General features: G+C 40.9%; 2 protein-coding genes across 4 annotated transcripts in view; one reads left to right on the top strand and one right to left on the bottom strand.

Moving 5' to 3' along the window:
• The window catches only part of tsc2 (TSC complex subunit 2), a 32,017-nt gene extending 21,461 nt beyond the window's left edge, over positions 1-10,556 (top strand). For 2 of the 3 annotated variants that reach the window (XM_080879928.1, XM_080879929.1), the window contains 13 exons: positions 1,303-1,415; positions 1,683-1,925; positions 2,170-2,418; positions 5,564-5,718; positions 6,797-7,404; positions 8,950-9,028; positions 9,100-9,186; positions 9,279-9,465; positions 9,569-9,708; positions 9,792-9,870; positions 9,961-10,052; positions 10,135-10,233; positions 10,325-10,556. In XM_080879928.1, coding sequence (XP_080736054.1) covers positions 1,303-1,415; positions 1,683-1,925; positions 2,170-2,418; positions 5,564-5,718; positions 6,797-7,404; positions 8,950-9,028; positions 9,100-9,186; positions 9,279-9,465; positions 9,569-9,708; positions 9,792-9,870; positions 9,961-10,052; positions 10,135-10,233; positions 10,325-10,483 — 2,290 coding nt within the window. In that variant the 3' untranslated portion in view covers positions 10,484-10,556. Of the gene's footprint in view, positions 1-1,302; positions 1,416-1,682; positions 1,926-2,169; positions 2,419-3,063; positions 3,154-5,563; positions 5,719-6,796; positions 7,405-8,949; positions 9,029-9,099; positions 9,187-9,278; positions 9,466-9,568; positions 9,709-9,791; positions 9,871-9,960; positions 10,053-10,134; positions 10,234-10,324 lie in introns of all 3 variants that reach the window. The other variant, XM_080879930.1, reaches the window with a different exon arrangement.
• A 1,263-nt stretch (positions 10,557-11,819) lies between these two features.
• Positions 11,820-19,897, bottom strand: part of pkd1a (polycystic kidney disease 1a) — an 83,511-nt gene continuing 75,433 nt past the window's right edge. The window contains 3 exon segments of the mRNA XM_080879927.1: positions 11,820-14,471; positions 14,611-14,934; positions 17,432-17,566. Of these exon segments, the coding sequence (XP_080736053.1) occupies positions 13,464-14,471; positions 14,611-14,934; positions 17,432-17,566 (1,467 nt within the window). The 3' untranslated portion in view covers positions 11,820-13,463.

Here is a 19,897-nt window from a genome sequence, read left to right on the forward strand (position 1 = left end):
GCCACCATGGGGTTGACATTTATCCTTCTGAGTAAAATATTTTGACATTTAGTGGATGAATAGCCATGAAATATTGATCTAGACCCCTCCCCTTCAGGACAAATTGCAATCATTTTAGCTTAATTCTTAAAGACAAAATGTCTAATAAAAATTTTTAAAAAAAAATTGTAACCTGCAATTAAGAAAAATAGCAAAACTGTTGACATTAAAACTTGAACTTAAATATTTAACAATTACAAAATTAACAAATTCCAAAATGATAAACTAAGTTGATCAACAGTGTCACAGACGGAGATGGGCAGTAACGCGTTACTGTAATCTGATTACTTTTCAAGTAACGAGTAATGTAAGGGATTACTATTGCAAAAACTGTAATTAGATTACTGTTACTTTCCCGTAAGTACGCTGCGTTACTGCGTTACTAAAATTTTGATTTTTTTTTTTTTTTTTTTTTTTTTAAATTTGCGAGTATGTCTCATGACAGTGACGTAAGCAAGTGCGACGTTCGTGACAACAGCTGTATGCAGATCAACAATGGATAATATATCGAGTGCGGGAGAAAATATGAGCGTGCAGCGTTTAAAGCGTGGAAGTACTGACCTTTGAGTTTGATTCCATAAAAAGTGACAAAAACATTACCATCCGTTGTGCGTGGGAAGAAAACTTCTTTTTACAGCGAAAAAAAACCCCCTAAACTTCCAAGCAAGCATCGAGTGCGCAACGACGTAATGGGAAACGCAGAGAAACTCGCGGATAATAGAGAAAATAGAGCAACAGGACCGCTAGTCTTTGATTTTATTTATTTTCTGCTGTGTTTTATTTGCATCTATTTGTAAGACTGAGTGTAAACACAAAAAACTAATTTATTTTATGTGCTGGAATGTGCAGAAAATTGGTTTAAATGTTAAACAAATTTCTTCCAGTCAGAGAATGTTGCATATAATTAAGTTTTTGCTTGATGCATAAAGTTAAAAGATTAAAACTAATAAAACAAGTTTTAAAAAGAGACTTTTCCATTTGATTACATTTTGTATGAAGGATTATGCAGAAAAAGTAGAATTGGGCTGAAAGATCTATCGCTTTATCACCTATTCAGGTTGTAAATGGTGTTTTTAAAAGTAATTAATTACTTTTGAAAATAAGTAATCAGTAAAGTAACGGATTACTTTTTGGGGAAGTAATCAGTAATTAGTTACTGATTACTTTTTTCAAGTAACGTGACCAACACTGGTCACAGAGCAGCTAGCATGCCTGCAACCACTTTGGATTGTTAGCAATAATGTTGCTCTCCTGTTCCCGCAGGTCAGACCCATCACTACACACCCGAATGACCAAAGAGGCTCCAGCCAAATTGGAGTCACAGTCAAGCCAGCAGCACAACAGAGCTGCACGCATACGAGTTCGCTCCATGTCAGGTAGAAATAAAAAAAACAAATATGTAATTTTTTTAAATTTTCTTTTTTTTTTTTTTTTTTGCTGTTGCTAGGAAGGTAACACTGCTTTTGTAGAAAAATGATACGTTGCTGTCTATATTTCAGTTCTAAAAGTTATTTCTATGTTACCATGCTGTTGCTTTCTTTGACTTACAGTCTTCAATGTAGGAGTCTTGGGAAGTAATAATGTTGTTGTGCTTTCTCTGATTGTCTGACTTTACAATAAAGAAATCTGGCTTTGACTTACAGGTGGTCATGCTCTACGTGCCGGTCCAGCTCAGAGTCTCAGTCCTCTGGTGTCTCCCTCTGAGGGTGAGTTGACTGCTCCACTCTCTCCCTCCTCTGGTCCTGCTCTGGATAGTTTAGGTCCATCCTCTTCCACCTCTGCCACTCCATCTGTGCCTCCTACTCTGAAAGACAACCCCACCTTGGCTGAATTTGCCCCAATGCTCACACAAGGCTGGGCAGAGATCTTCATACGCAGACCGTCAGGTATGTCACCATTAAGAATGTCCCCTCTACAGTTATTGTAGAAACTTTCTGTGTTTCGTTATTATGCGAGTATTGTCAGAAGGTGACTGTTGGGGAACAAAAAAAAAAAAAGAATCATCCACATACCTTTCAGTGCGCTTTGGTAAATGATAGGCATTCATTTTAAAGATACTTTCTGCTGTTTGTGTTATGTGCTCCCTGACACTCTTGCTTTCTGTGCTGGGCTCTAATACTGTCGTCACAGGTAACACAAGCTGGCTAATGTGTTTGGAGAACCCACCTAGCCCTTTCTCATCTGAGCTTGGCAACATGCCGCTGCAAGAGCTCTCCAGTGTTCTGATGGCAATGGAGGGAGTGAAGGAACCTCCCACTCAGACAGCCAGTGCTCCTGCTAGCACAGCTGTCCCTGCTCCAGCTCCTGTCTCTGAGCCCCTAACCCAAACACACAGCAGTGTTGGAGGAAAGGCAAACCTGATTCAGCGCTCCAACACAGGTGAGAAATGGTTTGTCTGGGCATAGAAAGCAAGAAATATCAGAAAGTTTGTGACGTTTTTCTTGTGTTGTATAAGTGCTGATGAGTTATTGGTCCCGGAAAATTTGGATCCTGCTGTTATCAATGAAATTAAAAACAGCATATCCAGATTAGGAAGCTACAGTATGATGTAATGTTACGCATGAATGCAACCCTTCTATCTGCGTGACTGCATGTCCTTGATACCCTTTTAATGGACTAAGTGAAATGCTAAATTGCCTGTAAGTGCTGGATTTGAGCCTGAAGGTGTTCAGTAGCCCAGCTGGGATTCATTCAGGTTATTGATTGTCAGATATCACTGCCTTAAATCACATGTTCTTTTTGTTGCAGGTGCCTCTGTTTCAGTGAGCTGTTATTTTAGTCATCTTATTTGTTTTGGGGATCCATTTCAAGTTTCTTCAGGACATCAGCCCCCCCCCCCCCCAATTCTTTCTTTCATCCTTCTTTTCATTTTATTTTTAACTGCACTTAAGATTTCCTCCCTTGTTCTGATTGGTTTCTTTACATGTTTCTTCATCCTCATCACCCATGCTGGTTTGTGATTGGCTGCGGTGTGTTATGTGGCTTCATGTGCCACTGACCTGTCCTCTGGCACTTCGCCTGCAGTGGGTGGCTCTCTCTGCTCTCTGGGTATGGGCACTGCCCCCCCAGGCCCACCAGCCCCTGGCAGGTTGCACAGGAGCATTTCCTGGGCAGGTACCGTCCACCACGTGTGTGACCCCACATCTATCTACCCCCCCCTCCAAAAAACTCCTGGTGCAGTATATTTCTTCTCACTTGCACAACACAGCAGTCTGCAAGCACAGATTAGGAATCTTTCTTTAATTATATTCCCTGATTCATTTGAGTTAGATGAGAAGCTTCATACCAATCTCATATCTGTCTATTGTTTCTGGTGAGGCGACTGCTAGCAAAAAGAAGGGAATGCTGTTGATCCTGCTTTTAAGACCAGAAGCATTGGAGCTATGCAGAGTGAAGATATTAGATCATTACAAAAGCTGAAATGTAAAACAATTTTTTTTTTTGTGGCTTTATGGAAATTAAGTGTCAGAATTTTCTTTAATCAGTTAAATTGGGCCGTGTTTATACGCCCTGATGATGCGGACCTTATGGATGCAATTGAGCATCCATACTTGCAGGATGGCTGCATAGTTTCTGCTCTTTTTGTAGTGTTAGAGCAATTTAAGCAGCAACTGTACTCTGCTGCAGACGGAGACTGCAGCAGACACCACAAACGAATAGTCACTGTTATTATATTCATCAGCTTACAGTCCCCTGTAAGAGTGTGTGTGTGTAGTTAGTCCATTGTAGTTTTGTGTGTCCAGATGAGTCCGAACAGTTACAAAATTACTGGCAGAATATCCACGCAGAGCCTCACGCCAGTGATGAATTTGTCTCACAACCTTAGAGTGCACTCGTGGAAACTATAACATGCCTGTTAAACACAATGCCTTGTGTTTACCAAATGCAAAGTGACGTTTTTCTTTGCATTACTCATGCTAACACAGTGACTAGAGTATTTTTGGACAATTTTCCAACCCAGAAATATTTCCCCCCTACAACTACTTTCTATAAAAAAATACAACCACTAGCTGAAATAAATTCACTGTAACATTTTCAGAACTTGGTATTCTTTTCTCCCAGTTCTCTATTTATTTATTTATTTAGCCTGTCTCTATGTAAAAATGAAATTGAAAGATGCCCTCAACTGGTGACTGTTTTCTTTTGCTATCTTCAGGAAAATCCAGTCTTTTGGGGATTCCTAGGAAATAGGCTTTTGTCACACAACACCTGTGTTGTTGAGCAACTTTGAGTTGTTGCTCTCATATTTAACAATTGACAGTTGTAGTTTTTTTTCTTCTGAAAGTCATTACTGTGAAGTTGTGAGACAACTAATAAAGTCTTCCTTTTTTTAAAAAAAAAAAAATGCTGCGGTATAAAGCTTTTGGCAGTAGTTTTCGCATTTAACAGATATGAGAGTGAAATTGGTTTTCTCATCTAAGTTTAGACAAGAAAATTCCAGTGTTTTCCAAAAGGTCTCCATTTAATTTTAAGAAATAATGGGGAGGACCATCATTTTCCATGGATTCTCAAGCACACCAATCACATTGTGTTATGCGAAAGAACTGCTGTTGCTTCCTTAAAGATTGTGCAAGTACAGATACTCAGCATTTCTGCTTTACCGTTAGTCTTCTATTAACACGGGGCGGGGGTTTCTCTTACTGCTAATGAAAACATGTCTGCGCTGGAATCAGTCAGCCAAATGACACCTAAAGATGAATCATGATTCAGTTTTTTGTTTTTTGTTTTTTTGTTGTTGTTTTTTTGGACATCTTCTGCATTATATTTTTTTCTTCCTGAATAAGTTTTCTAACCCTTCTGTTTCTGAAATATACTCCCAGGTTTTGACCTTTAACCTCTGACCCTCTGATGTTGTCAACAGAAAAGCCCAGACCTCATCTAAGCAACATGATGCACTTCCTTGCTTTACTGGTTAACCAGTAGGGTGATGAAGACTTTTTCTGAGCTGCAGTTTGGGGGTCTTAAAAAATCAAATGTGCCTGCTTGTGATTGTGTTTCTCTTCTTCTTTGAATGTGTTGTTTGGGAGATGCAAGACTGGTCTGGGCTGCTGTTGCAGTAGCTGCCGTGCGTTTGGGATGAGATAACCAGCAGCCAAAACGATGCATGCAACTTGATAGAAAATGAGTAAACGAACGAGTGATGCTGCCTGCCGCACTGATAAATCTGCCTCTGATCTCAGTGATTTTATGTTGATGTCACTGTAGGTCATGATCTTGCCACACGGCTTTGTTTCTTTTTTTTTGCCTGAGAAGATGTATATGATTCTGTTACAATGACTTATTTGAATTATTGTGTGTTTAACCTGAATTGAGATTTTAGAGAGAATGTTTGTGAGGTGTTGTTGTCATGATTACTACTGACAGCTGATAAAATCTTTAGTCTTACCACCTGCATATTTGTGTATCTCTGATTGTGTGACTAACAGTGGACAAGACTGTGATTTGTGTGTCTGTGTGCGTGCATTGCTTTCATATACCTGCATTGACTTATAACCCACATGGTTGTGGCTGTATCCTCCTGTAGACTCTGTCGTGGTGCTGGAGGAGGGATCAGGAATTGCTACAGCAAACATGCCGCCTGAATGGCTGGGGAGTGCAGAGTTTGAGCCAATGTTGTCTGATCCAATCTTCATAGCTGCTGATAAGTTTACAAAGACTCCTCCTGAAACACTCAGCAGGGTAGGACCATGTTCACCAAACCACACACGCAGACTTAATGATGTCTTGTGCAGCATTAAACAAATCACCATGTGCACATCCATTAAAACACTTGTTGTGGCTTTACTGTCAGTGCCTGCACCTCAAGGCTGTTTATTCCATCATTTGCGTCACCTGTGCTATTTGATTATAAACTGTCAGCTTTTCTTTTTAAGTGGCTTTCCTTTGCCACTGCTGTAATGGGTAGCAGCCAAGTGGAGTGCAGCTTCTGATGACTCACTTAGCAGCGCCTTTAACAACCCATGCTGTGCTTTGGCAGCATGTTAAAACCATAGTTAAAACCTGTATATATATATATATATATATATATATATATATATATATATATATATATATATATATATATATATATATATATATATATATATATATATATATATATAAAGATGGAAACAGCTTGCAGGTTCTTGTTGCAAAAGGAAGTCTGATTGTGTCATCCTACTGCTCACTTCTGTGACCTCAGAAAGGTCTTCAATGTTTAATGATTCAAAACAGCATGACCTTCATTTTCCAGATTATTTCAAGGAGGAATTTTGTGTCTCATTTAATGTCAAAAAGATGACAAAGAGATGAGTTAGGGTATGGCTAATATGTGATTGACATGGTTGTTGTAGCTCAGGTGGCAGAGCAGATCAGCCACTAACCAGAAGGTTGGTGGTTCGATCCCAGGCTGCTCCAGTCTGCATGCCAAATATCCTTGGGCAAGATACTAACCCCATGTTGCTCTCTGATGCATCCATCGGAGTGTGAATGTGTATGAATGTTAGATACTTAAGCTTAGAAGTGCTTGTGTGAATGGGTGTGATTGGGTGAATGAATTAGTTGTATAAAGCGCTTTGAGTGCTCAGACAGAGTAGAAAAGCGCTATATAAGAACCAGTCCATTTACCGTTACATGGCTATTTAGCTCACACCCTCCCTCTTTGTAAATGTTAATCAGGAGTTAAACTGGTGGGTGATGTCACAGTGGGGTCTGTGGTTAAAACTTGCATACTTTCATTGCAGTACTTTAAATAAACAGCTTTTGTTCTCACTTTCAGTCCTCCTCCACCTCAAGTCAGGATGATGAAAAGTCAACCCTGGAAGAAGTAAGTGAGGGAGCAATTCCAATCGATCAGCCCCCTTTTGGACCATCCACTCCAGGAAGCCAGGGGCCTGACCTTCCCTTCCAGACACACACTCAGTCCCAGGGTCATGGACTCAACAAGTCCAGCTCCTCTCCTGAGCTCCAGACATTACCTGAAGCTTTTGCCAAGGCTGCTATGGAGTCAGAAAGTGCGATGGTTGACACGTCACGGCCTAGAGCACCCTCAGACGGCATGCCTCAACCCCAGCAGCCCCAGTTTGCGAAAGAAAAGGTAGAGGGAAACACTGGAGTGGACACTAATGTAGCGGGAGGTCCAAGCCCAGCAGGTGAAGGCCAAGCTGTATCGTCATCTCAGAGTGGAGGAGCGGGGATGAGGTTGTCTTTTCCACCAGCACCAGTACAATCTGCACCCATCTCCCCCAGTGGAGGCCACCGGCCCAGAGGTCACACAATCTCAGTCTCAGCCCCCTCCTCCAGGAGGGAGAGGCGGGCGGAGAGGGACGCTTACCACAGTCGACCTGGTCCCAGCAACACTGAGAAAATCTCTGGACTGAGCCCCAGGTATTACACGATTTATACAAGAAACTGCTGCAGCTTCTGTGATGTGTTTCTGCTAAATTAATGATGCAATGTATCAAGTAAAGTCAGTAAGCTCATTTTGACTTGCAAGATCAAAAGTGTCACCCTGTTAGTGAGCAAATTTTTATTTTTTTTAAATTATGTGCTGCAACTGTGTTTTTAAATAAAAAATTTTTTAAGGTGATGAAAAATCAGAACGTGGACAGAAACTGCAATGCAGCATTTGGAAATAGTTATGAATACCTTCTAAGAACAGAGGCCGTGCATAGAGGTGTATTTCCAACCCCAGCTCCGAATAATTTGGGACACTGTTTAAAATATAAATACAAAAAAATTTAAGGATTTCAAAATCTCATTAACCCATATTTTATTTAGAACAGAAAGCATGTCAAATGTTTAAACTGTCATTTCGAATTTTATGGCAACAACAGGCCTCAAAGTTTGGACAAGGCCATGTTTATCACTGTACAGCACCCCCCCGCCAACCCCACCCCCCCTTTGTTTTTGTTTTTTTAACAAAAGTCTGTAAAGGTCAGGGATCCGGACTTCCCATTCTTTTCTGAGGATTTTAGCTGCTCTTTTTTGATGCACCAAAATGTTTTCAGTTGGCAAAAGATGTGGACTGCAGGCCAGTTCAGCATCTGGACTCTTGTACTATGAAGCCATGCTTTTTAATTGATTCAGTATAGGGTTTCTTATTGTCTAGCTAAAATATTCAAGGCCTTCTCTGGAAAAAGGCTGAAACCTGTGTGTATACCTTTCAGCATTGACGGTCCCTTTCCAGATGTTCACACTCCTAATTACATACACATTAATGCACCACCAATACCCTAATCAGATATTACGTGAGTGCTGCTAACAAGCCGGATGGTCCTTCTCTTTAGTCTGGATGATGCCTTGTCCACATTTTCCAAAAAGAATTTCAAATTTCCATTTGTCTGACCACAGAACAGTTTTCCCCTTTGCCTCAACCCATTTTAAATAAGCTTTGGCCCAGAAAAGATTGCGGTGTTTTTGGACCATGTACACATGTGGTTTCTTCTTTGTGGAAGGCACTGTATTCACAGTGATTTCTGGAAGTGTTCCTGGGCCCATGCAATGATTTCCATGACATAATCACACCTGTTTTTATTTCAGTGCCACCTGTAGGGCCTGAAGATCACGGGCATCCAATGTGGACTTTCTTCCTTGTCCTTTGGATATCTATAATATCACAAATTCTGAAAATCTGGAGAAACCTCTGTGCACAAAGTCTTTGGTATTTTATGCCGAGGACCATTATTTTGAAATTGTTCTGCAACCTCATCCATATAAACAGATGTTTGAATAGAAATGTCTAGATATCTCTTGGCATGGAAACAAGATATTTGGTACCAGAAGCTGTGTTGCTTTTATTTGGTTCCTTAAATTGTGTTTGTAGTCCAGGTTCTGTTGACCAGTAAACATGAGGTTCAATGAAAGTAGATTGCCTTTAATTTTACATATCCATGTGTCTAAACTGACTTTCTTTCTTCTTATATCTTCTAGCTTTGTGTTTCTGCAGCTCTACCACTCTCCTTTCTTTGGGAATGAAGCCAACAAGCCACTTCTGCTGCCCAAAACTCAGGTAACCTGAATTCTCTCCTACACCTTCTTCTGGATCATACGGCGTGGTTTACATTGTGTTTTCTGTCGTAGGTGATTGACCGTGCAGTAAAGGTTCTGGACCAAATGCCCCCTTATGACACCCATAAAATTGGGGTGGTGTTTGTAGGAGCTGGTCAGGTGAGGATGTGCTGACTGTAGTTTTGCTAATCACTGCCGTATAATTTCTATATTTTCTGGCTTAATGTCTTGATCCTCTTCACTTTCTTTAGGTTAACAATGAAGTCGCCATCTTGTCGAACGAGTACGGTTCGAACCGCTACGCCTCTTTCCTCACAGGTCTTGGCAAATTAATCCATCTGAAAGACTGCGATCCAGACCAGATTTTTCTTGGAGGGCTTGACCAGTATGGAGATGATGGAGAGTTCACCTACTGCTGGCATGACGACATCATGCAGGGTGTGTGTGTGTGTCAGGAAAAACACACATACAGTATATATTTATTTTTTCTTTACAGCCAGTCTGTAATTTGCATATTATAAATGAAATTGTGTCCCTGCAGCTATCTTTCACATAGCCACACTGATGCCAAACAGGGAGAGCGACAAGGGTTGCTGCAACAAAAAGCGACACATTGGCAACGATTTTGTCATGGTGGTGTACAATGACTCTGGAGAGGAGTACAAACTGGGCACAATTAAGGTAGACACACACGAGCACAGTAAAAGAATCTGAAATTTGCTGTTGATATTCTGTCCTTTAATGCCCATTTTCCCTTCCTTTAGGGTCAGTTTAATTTTGTCGAAGTCATTATAAAACCACTGGATTATGAATGTAACCTCGTTACCCTCCAGTGCCGCAAAGGTGAGCTAATCACTTCTTTTTCGGATCCTGTTCTTCATTTTTGTCAGCTTTGTTTAGCTTTAATGAGTTCTTCTATATACCCTCTTTCAGACCTCGAGGGATTAGTAGACACAACGGTGGCAAAAATTGTTTCAGATCGAAACCTTCCCCTGTTAGTCAGGCAGATGGCTCTGCATGCAAATGTAAGTCTTTTATCTTCTTACATCTAGTCAAACACACTTTGCAGAGGTGACACACATTCTCGACTCGTCTCTCTCTCCTCAGATGGCCTCTTTGGTGCACCAGTACAGAGCTAACCCCTCTGACGCATACGCCTCTAAGTGGCTAGCAAGGTTACGACACATCAAGAGGATCAGGACCAGGGTAAGACCAACATACAAAGTCTTCCTCATCACCACTACTTGCACTTAATTTCTCTAATTTCAACCCGTTTTACCTCATTGCTATAACTTAGGCTCAAGAAGCCATCCAGTCTCGCTCAACTCCCGGGATTTCACTGACCCAAGGGCAGAGCAAACCTTTGTCACAGAGCAGTGCTCCAACAAATGTGGAAGCCACCGGACAACGAAAAAGACTGGTGTCCACTGTAGACGATTTCACAGATTTTGTTTAATTTCTTGTCGAGAAATTAAACAAAAGACGAGACAAAAGTATATGAAGTGAATAAAACAAACTAAAAACTTAAAGTGGCATTGTGCTCATTTTTGATCCACAAAGAAGGAATGAAAGCCCAAATGCACCTTTGAGCATTCTTAAGTCTGAGTCAAAGCAGGTATAATTATTTTTCTAACAATATACCTAATGGTAATGTAAAAGAGTTTACTCATGAATCAGCTGTCCCCCCTCAGCGTTGGAGTACCCTGTAGTGAGTTTCTGCCCATTGTTTAGATGACTGTCCAGCTGTTCTACTGCTTTGGGTCAGTCTCACTTCTCTAAGGGAGCTGTTTTTAGTGAGAACAGAAAAATCCTTCGTACACAAAAGACAAAGGGAGAAATTTGTTCCAGAAAATTTTCCCAGGAGTTAGTGAAGGCCAGAGACAGAGTGAATTTTAGACACTATAAACATGATAAACTGTTACTGTTGTTTATGTAACTCCTGGATTTGTAAATAAGAAACTTTTTTTTTCTCTTCTTCAACTTTTCAACCTACACACTGACTATAGGATTGGCATCGACAAGTACCAAACATTGCGGCTAATTTATCAGCAAATCTGAACGTACTGCATTACCTACAGGGTGGAAACCAAGTACTTAAGCTAGCATTTGACATTTAAAAAAATTTTTTTTTCATTTTGCAAGAAGTTCAGCTGTCAAATTCTTTATTTGACTTTGTCAAGTGCAAAAGCATAAGAAGTGCGACAACTGCAAAATACAAACAAGAGCATACAGACAAATCTTTAACGCTGCTTTAAACAAAATGCATTTTACAACAGAAGACAACGGTGAGCTTTGGCACTAAACTGTTACACGCAGAGCAGGAATATAATGCTGGTGGAGGTGGGAACTGCCGACTGCTGTGCTGTTTGGGGTTTTCTATTCGCCGTCAAAGAGTAAACTGATTAGAAGCTTTGGCTGTAGTACTTTGATTACACCAGTGGAACATAAAACTCTGAAGTTTGCAACACCAGTGCTCGACCTATGTGTACGTTGCTGCAGCACAAAAATGACTGATCATGAAAAGCAAAAATATACATCACAAAGCGCTAATATATACAGAAATGTACACGCACAGAAGAAGAAAAGTTCCCTTTTTAATTTCTTTTTAAGAGCACCTGTAAGTTTGTTTTATGCTCTTTAACCGTGGTGTTTTGTATGAAAACAGAGGGGAAAAGATGTAGGCTAAATTAAACTGACATGGCTATAAGTACCTTTTTAACGTTATATATTTTAATTAAATCCAAGGCAAATTCGATGATGTACAACTTCTATAGCCTTGCTGAGAAAAGGGAGGGAGGGAGGGAGCAGGGGTCATGTTGACCATAGTTGCATAGTTTAACTTCTACATATCAGCTTTTGTTTTTCCTGGACTTCCTTACAGGTTTTAAGAAAAGGTTGGGTTCCCTGAGATCTGCCCGCTGGACACAAGAAGTGCGCATGTTGAACAAAATAAGGCAAAAACATCATCACCACAAAGAGCAAACAAAAGTACAAACAACTGCAAGCTACTGCTTGATTACTTTGATAATACTTACTAGGACGTTTCTATAATGTTGCTGTAAAGGCATGACTTGACACATGAGAGTTAAATATGGGGTTTGATATCAGCTCCATTAAAGAATAAAGTGCAAGTACAAGAATGAATGAATTATTTAACTGGTGTGGTTAAAATCCCAGGATGCATAAATGATACAAAAGCTTTGGCAATGTTTATAATTAAGATACAGTATGAGTGAAGCTTTCTCTATTGGTTTGGATACCAAGCTTATTATTTAAACCACACCTCATTACAAAAACAAAACAATACTTCAGAACAAAAGTGCTTTTAAATTGCTTCCATATGGAACAAAACACAACAAAAAATAAACAATTAGGAAAGATAATCAGACTGGGAGTCATTATAGCTTTATAATGGGAGAACATGTGTAAATGCTCAGTATTGTCTGTTTCCTTGTCTACAATTAGACTTATCTGTTCAGTATCATTTTCTTCACACTAACCTTGCTTTTCACTTGCTACACCTCCTTGTCATTGGCTCCTCTGACTTCATCTCTCTTATCTTCAGTCTCTCCAATCATCTCTGGAGAGGAGGGATATATTTGCGCCCTGAATAACTGGCTGCTGGAATCCCAACAGCATTATGTCTGTGTGTGTGTGTGCGTGCATGCATGTATGTGTGTGTGTGTGTGTGTTTTCACCTGTAACCCAGTGGGCTGAAGTGTACCACACGTTCCTATTTGCTGATATGTTGTCTACAGTGTTATTTCTACACATATGTACACCTGCATGTGCGTATATCTGTGTGCGCCTGCATGCAAATTTGGGACAGGCCACAGGTACCCATGGTGACCAAAAATAGAAAACGTAACAGTATGTAGACAGGTAACATAATTGAGAAATCACACGTTCTTTCTGAGATACACAAAAGTCTGATTGCATAGAATGCTTTCAGTTCATTGAGTCTTATGGTGAGCACTTTTCTGCGCTCCTGTCAACGACCCCAGGTAACCTCCAGGGTCACATGGGATCAGGGGGCAGTTTTGGTCCGGGGAAAACAATGAAAGGAACTTCTTGGTTTCACTGCTGACTTTATGTCCCCTTAACCAGCTCAGCTAGCATCTGGTGACCTGCACCTTGAGAACTGAGTCGGGATTGAGACGGATCACTGCTTATAAACCTGCAAAGTCTTATTTTATTGCTCTTTTTGTCTTTCAGTACCCCAAACTCCTTGTTTGATCCTTCTTGATTCTTTCCTGTAGCTCATCCTTGTACTTTCACATCTATTAGTTTCTGTCCTTTCCTTGGGTTTAGAGAGTGGCATCTGAAGACAAAACCTGCTGCCCATGAGCGCCTCCTCTCGTCCTTAACCCATCATTTTAAGTGCACATCCTTTTTCTCCACCTTTCACTTCTTTCATTCGATCTGCTCATATTTATCTAAGTTGGGTGCACTTTGTTTTTGAGGGATGGGGGTTTGCGTTTCCGTTTGCGTGTAGGGATCGTGGTTGTGTGAGCTGGGTGGTTGAACAGGCTTGAGGAAGGGAGGGTCTCTCTCTCTGCAGGAAGATCCCAGTTGCGTGTAATGGGCGTAGATGGCAGGGAAGGGGTGGGTGCACGGGTGGATGGAAGAGCTGTAGGTGTTTTTGGTGGCGGGACATGGGAAGATGATGTGTTTGCTGATGACAGGGGGAGAGAGGAAGAATCGGAGGACTTATCTGTGACTGGTGTGGGTGGAGGCACACTGATTGAAGGTTTGGCAGACAACTGGGGAACAGGGGGGTTTGTGGAAGCAGAGGAGGGTCGGGGCTTCAAAAAGGGAACGGGTGTAGCTACAGGAGTCTTTTTGGGGATGGCAGCACTGCTCCCACATTCTTTTGGAAGTTCACTTTTATCTACCTTTTTCCCCTTCCTGCTCCCTTTGTTCTTTTCCTTGCCACGCTTTTGTTCTTTCCAGGCTTCCCCTTCCCCTCTCTGTCCCCCTTCGCTCCTACATCCCTTAACTCCATCATCTCTCTCCCTCCCTCTACGCCTCCTTTTCCTTTGGGCTCGCTCCAGTTTACACTCAATGTGGTACAGATCCTCTGTCGTCACAGTGACACGGTCAAGCTGTTGCAGCAGAGCATCCAGGGTGGGGAGGAGTCTCCTCAGAGAAGCTTCCGTCTCTGCTCTCTCTCTCCAGCTGTTACCTCCCACCACCACTCCTGGGCCAAGGCCCAATCCAAGCCCCAAGCCAAGTCCCAGGCCGATACCCGGGGCTTCTGTGAGGCTGCAGGGGCTGGAAGACGCTGGACGCCACGAGGCCTCAGAGCCAGCATCAACACTGTCTGGGGTAGGTGGGGAGTCTGGACTGTCCAGAGGAGGCAAGCACAGGGACTTGCAGTCGCTGGTCGAGGATGAACGGGACGGTGGGAGCTCCATACCTTCGAAACGCACTTTGTGGCGAAACTAAGGAGAAAAAACACAGGATACGATTTTGGGTAAAGCATTCAGATTTTGTTTTGTTCCAATAGTATATATGGAAAAAGTTAATCTATAAATAAAGCAACAAAAATTGTCCTTAACAGATATGAATTAGAATTTGTACCTCTTTGGCCCGACTGAGTCCCATCCACATTTTGAGTCTTCTGAGGAACAGTTCGACCATCTCGTAGTCTTGCAGATCCACTGCTGGGCGGTATAGTTCTGCCCGTGCACGCCGGTAGTTCCTCAGTAAAACAGAAGTGACCAACCACAGCAATACCAGGCGAAATATAGCAAAGCTTATGTGGAACAGCAGTGCAGAGAAAGTGCTGGGACCAGTAATTATCCAGGCAGGACGCCATGACAACAAGCCACACCAACCGGAACCCAGTAAGGACAGACTGGCTGAGATCACATTGCTGTAGCCGTCCAACACAGAGTGGAAGAGCTGGAATGGAAAAAAGTTTCCTTTTTATCAATTCTAAGACAATATTTGAAAAATAATAAATGTAAACATTACTGATGCAGTATGAGGAAAAGCTACTGATCATGTGATGGGCACATGATGAGTGGTAGGCAATGCATCTTTTTGGAATAGGGAACTCAAACCAACCGGTTACCAGCTGGTTGTATTTCGGTTATATCCCTATATAAAATTTTTATTTCAAATCTATGAGGTTCTGTCTGATTCTGAATGTAAATATTCAATATGAATTTGAGATGACAATAGAATAGAATAGCCCTTTATTGTCACATGTACAATGAAATTGTGGGTGCTCCACACTAGTTGTGCAAGAATAAAACTGAAATAGTAAGATGGCAGGAACAAATAACAAACAGGAGAAATATATACTAAACAAGAGCAAGGCACACAATAGAGGAGGGGTTGCAAAGTGCTTAGAAGTAGTGCAAACGACTTGATGTAAATAGAGGCCGTGTCTGAGTGATAAGGGTTACTCGGACTATGGCTCAGATTGGTAGGGTGGGTGTGTGCGTGTGTGTCTGAATGGCCCAGGGGAAGAAGCTGGTTGTGAATCTGGAGGTCTGGCACCTGATTGACCTCAGCGGATGGGATGCAAGGGGTCACCTGTGATGGCCCATGGGCAGGAGGAGCTGGCAATGGCCTCCAGGGGTGGAAGAAGGCAGCCAGTGATTTTTTTTTGGGCAGATTTGTACTATTCAGTGAACTGCCACATCATCACAAACAGATTCCATGTAAATTTTATGACCTCAATCAAACACAAACTGATAGCAAACCAACTCCATCTTACTGCTGTTTTAACACAGTCTTGACACACCAAAGGCCCTGTGAACCCAACTGTGAGTGGTCGCAGATCTGGTCTGTACCCAAAGTCACTCTTTCAAAAGCAACAAGAGTGCAAGATAACTGCACACCTTTTCAATAACTATGGTCATTGTAGGAGCCATATGAGTTGTTCCTTTTTGACTAAGTGGGTTGGTTTAAATGGACTCACTGTATTGGTGCACGGGTGTGGGGCGTGTCTCATGGGTGTGGTAGATGATAAATGTGGTTGCACTCACCTGTTCACGGCACCTGATGTTGATGAGCAGAAAGGTTGGGTGAGCATGAGGCAAAACTTTCTGTTGAGTGCAGCTTGAATGATTTTGATGTATTTTGACTGTAACTTGATGGTTTTTGTATATTTGTGCACTAATTGATGCCATAGGCCAAATTGTAAGTTGGCATTGTAATTAGTACAGTTATTTGTTTGTGCAATCTGTGCATTTGTCTAATAGTTAATCCCATGTGCTGATTTATATATTGGACAGTTGCATGTGGAATAAAAGGAGCAAATGGTACAGAAGTGTATTTTATGCGTTTGTTGTTGCGCGTCATCTGTGTCCTCATGTTTAGCCTGCCGCGGCCATAGGTTGGAGGAGCCGCAACAGTCATGCCATGGCATCCAACCACATTTTTGAGCCAAACGGTTATTTTAACACAGACTTCATTAAGAAGAATGTAGGCATACGGTACTTCTGCAGTGGCTTCACTTTTCAGACCCTTAAGCTAATCGATCTTTTATATACAGTCCATGCTTCTAGCAGCATGAGTAATTACACAAATACTCTTGGATGGCTTGTTGTGAACTGTCTTAGTCTATTTGTATTGCTGTGGCCCTCTTCTCACCTGCCAAAGCAGTGATTGCTGGTTGATGTAAAACTACTGGCACACCTAGTAGGAATGTGGCCAGAGACCGTTAAACTGTGAAGTTCAAAGCATTTAACAGATGTTGACAGACTTCATCAGTAGTTGCAAGTTTGTTTGGCAAGAGTGTAAATGATGTTAATTTGTATAGCTGTGCTCCACAAAAGAGCTTAATAGTTTGGCAGTTTTTGGCTCTTTTCTTAAATATTATTAATCATCTTACTCTTCTATCATCTGGAAATGTCATGAAACACAATTATACTCCAGTTCTGAAGGGCTCTCTAAAAAAAAGAATTGAAGGGAACATAATGTCTAAATAAAGAACAGTTAAAAGTCTGTTGGATGAAGCGATGCCATTTACACAGCAGAGACATTCTGCAGGTCATTATTTATTCCGTGCTGGTTTGAATAAATGATTCAAATATTGAATAAATGCTATTGTCATAATGTTCTCGTTCAGTAAAGCTGTTTGGCAGCAAGGAAGCACAGATGCTTTCATGGTGTAACAATAAGAGCAAAGCTGTATTATGCAATCTGTGCAAAAGAGCAGGTTTATTTGAAATTCTCTAAAGAAAGTGAACTGTAGCCATGACAATGAAAGTGAACAGACCAAAAACAAGTAAACTGAACAACCTCGTGGGTGGACACACTTTGACAAGGTTATGTGCTGAGACAATGTGGACTGAATTTACAGTTTATTTGGTGTGCGCACATGTGTGTGCGGGGGAGAAGCCGAGCCAGAGAAAAACAGAATGAACAGAGAAGAGAAAAAACTGACCAGGTGTCCCGTGTGTGAGTAAGCCAGCACCAACAGCAGTAACGCCAGAGCAACTCCCAGCAGCTCCCAGACTGAGCGCCGCAGAGCTCTGCCAAATACGGCCCACTCACGGAGAAACCGCAACTGGTGGGACGCCTGCATGAGCAAGGACACAGAGAGAGGGAGAGCAGGGAAACAGAAAGCAAAAATATGTGTTTGGAAAAAAAAAGTTATCTTGTAATTAAATCTAATTTAGCCAAAGGACACAAATGTTTCTCCATCACAAACACGTTTGGAGCCATTTTGAGTTTGTAATATATGTGTGTAGAAACAGTCGTACCTTTCTCACAAAATAAGGGCGAATGCAAAAGTACCAGCAAATTAATAAAATATTGAGAAAAAGAGCTTCCTAATAAAATATGTTATGTAAGAAGTGTTTCCACATTGAGCTCCGGCTTCAGCCTACAGTTTATCAGACACTATTTTGTTCTTTACATTTAATTTAAAAGCTCTTTGCTTACTTACGCAGTTCTATAAGCACTCTTTTTGTTTCTTTTAGTCTGGAAAACTGGAAATAATACGCATTTCTTTTAAAGATGTTTACATTTTCTAAGCCAGCCTCATTCTTAGTGCGTACACACGGTCAGAGTTCTAAATTTGTACTGTAAGAAAATACAGATTCTGGGTTTATGCAAAACTTTGATTTGTGGTTTAAGCACAGTTTTGTGTATATGTTGTGTTTATGAATGTGGCCCGCTGCATTGATCACTGCCAATCAAAAACAACCTAATTAATGGATTTAAACAGCCATCACAAAGCAACAACAAAAATTAAGCTTAACTGCTTCAGCTTACTTCCATTTAGATATATGGGCAGAAACTAATAAATATATTTACATATATTTATTAGTTTCAGATGTAGCCATTCTTGTATTTTGCTTGTTTACATTATTGTATTTTGCACAACTCTGTTGCTTGTGAAGCTCGCACACAAGAATTTCACTCACATGTGCTGTACCAATGTACCTGCACATGTGATGTGACAATAAAAAGTGATTTGATTTAGTTGTGTTTACTTTAACATTCATGTTTTGCCTCTTTAAAAATAAAAAGGGCAAAAGAATATGCTTATTATTGCATATTGTTAGTTATGCTTTTTGTTCCTTCTTATTTCGCTTTGTGAGGCATCTTATCTGTCACACACTTTGAACTGTATTTATACATTTAAAGACTATTTAAACTATTGTTGACACAAAACAATTGAAAAATTGAGTTGGATACATTTTTTATTTTTTTATCCAGGCTGTACTCCAACTCTTGTCCTATGACTGTTGCCAATTCAAGGCCCATATGCCCTATGACACTGGGATAGGCTCCACCCCCCTCCAACCCTGATAAGAATAAGCAGCAGAAGATGGATAATACTGGGTTCATTTGTTAGAGTCTCAAACCTAAGCATCAGTTCTTCTCATAAGCCTAGTTTATGGTCGTCACATTGGTGGTGATGTCACTATAGCGTCGCCACTGCTGCTTGAGGGAACGCCGTCTTCTCTGCAGTCTCTCAGAAACTTTCGATAATCTGAAAATGTCTGCTGACACGTCAATGAAATGTCTTCTCTCTGGCAAACCACGTCACAAAAATAAGAGCTGAAACCAAAATGACACCAAATCGTGGTGCGTCCCGGTGACTGTGACGTCACTACTGTCAAATGAGTATAAAACAGGCTTTAAGTTACATGTGCTGATAAATCTGAACAAACTGTCAGAGGTTAAAACACACTAAGACATTTCCTGTATTTCCATTATAGGTTATTTTATTTTGGTTAGCTTTATGAGCAGAACTTTATTTGTTTTTTCTCATTTAAAAACAAAACTTTACCTACAATGGCCTTGACGTTACAGAGATCGATTGGTAATGAAGACGTCGCAAATGTTAAATGTATACGCTCTTTATTTTCCTGCAGCTTTCAGCAAACATCGCTTCATCTTTAATAATCAACCGTGTGCTTGTTTGGGACTATTTTAGCTGTGAATTAACACAGACTTAGTTGATTAGTGAAGATTTACAACAGCAGCATTGTGTCTGTGAGAATGACTCTGTCAGCCAGAGCAACTTAACGACACACTGATGCTGTGTTTAATTATTTCAGAGATAACAAAGGAGCGCTACAGCGATAGTGATAATTGCTTCCACAGACAATAATCAAACCTATACTGAAAAAGGACAATCTTGACAAGACACAAATGAACAACTACAGGCCGATCTCAAATCTCCCGTTTTTAAGTAAGATCATTGAAAAAGCAGTTTCCCAACAGCTCAGTTACTTCTTAAAACAGAATAACTGCTACGATGCCTTCCAGTCAGGTTTTAGACAGAACCACAGCACTGAAACCGCTCTGACCAAAGTGTTTAATGACATATGTCTGAATACAGACAGTGGAAAAATGTCAGTCCTAGTTTTACTGGATCTCAGTGCAGCATTTGATA

Source organism: Rhamphochromis sp. 'chilingali' (assembly GCF_963969265.1).
Source record: "Rhamphochromis sp. 'chilingali' genome assembly, chromosome: 4".
Classification (NCBI taxonomy): domain Eukaryota; kingdom Metazoa; phylum Chordata; class Actinopteri; order Cichliformes; family Cichlidae; genus Rhamphochromis; species Rhamphochromis sp. 'chilingali'.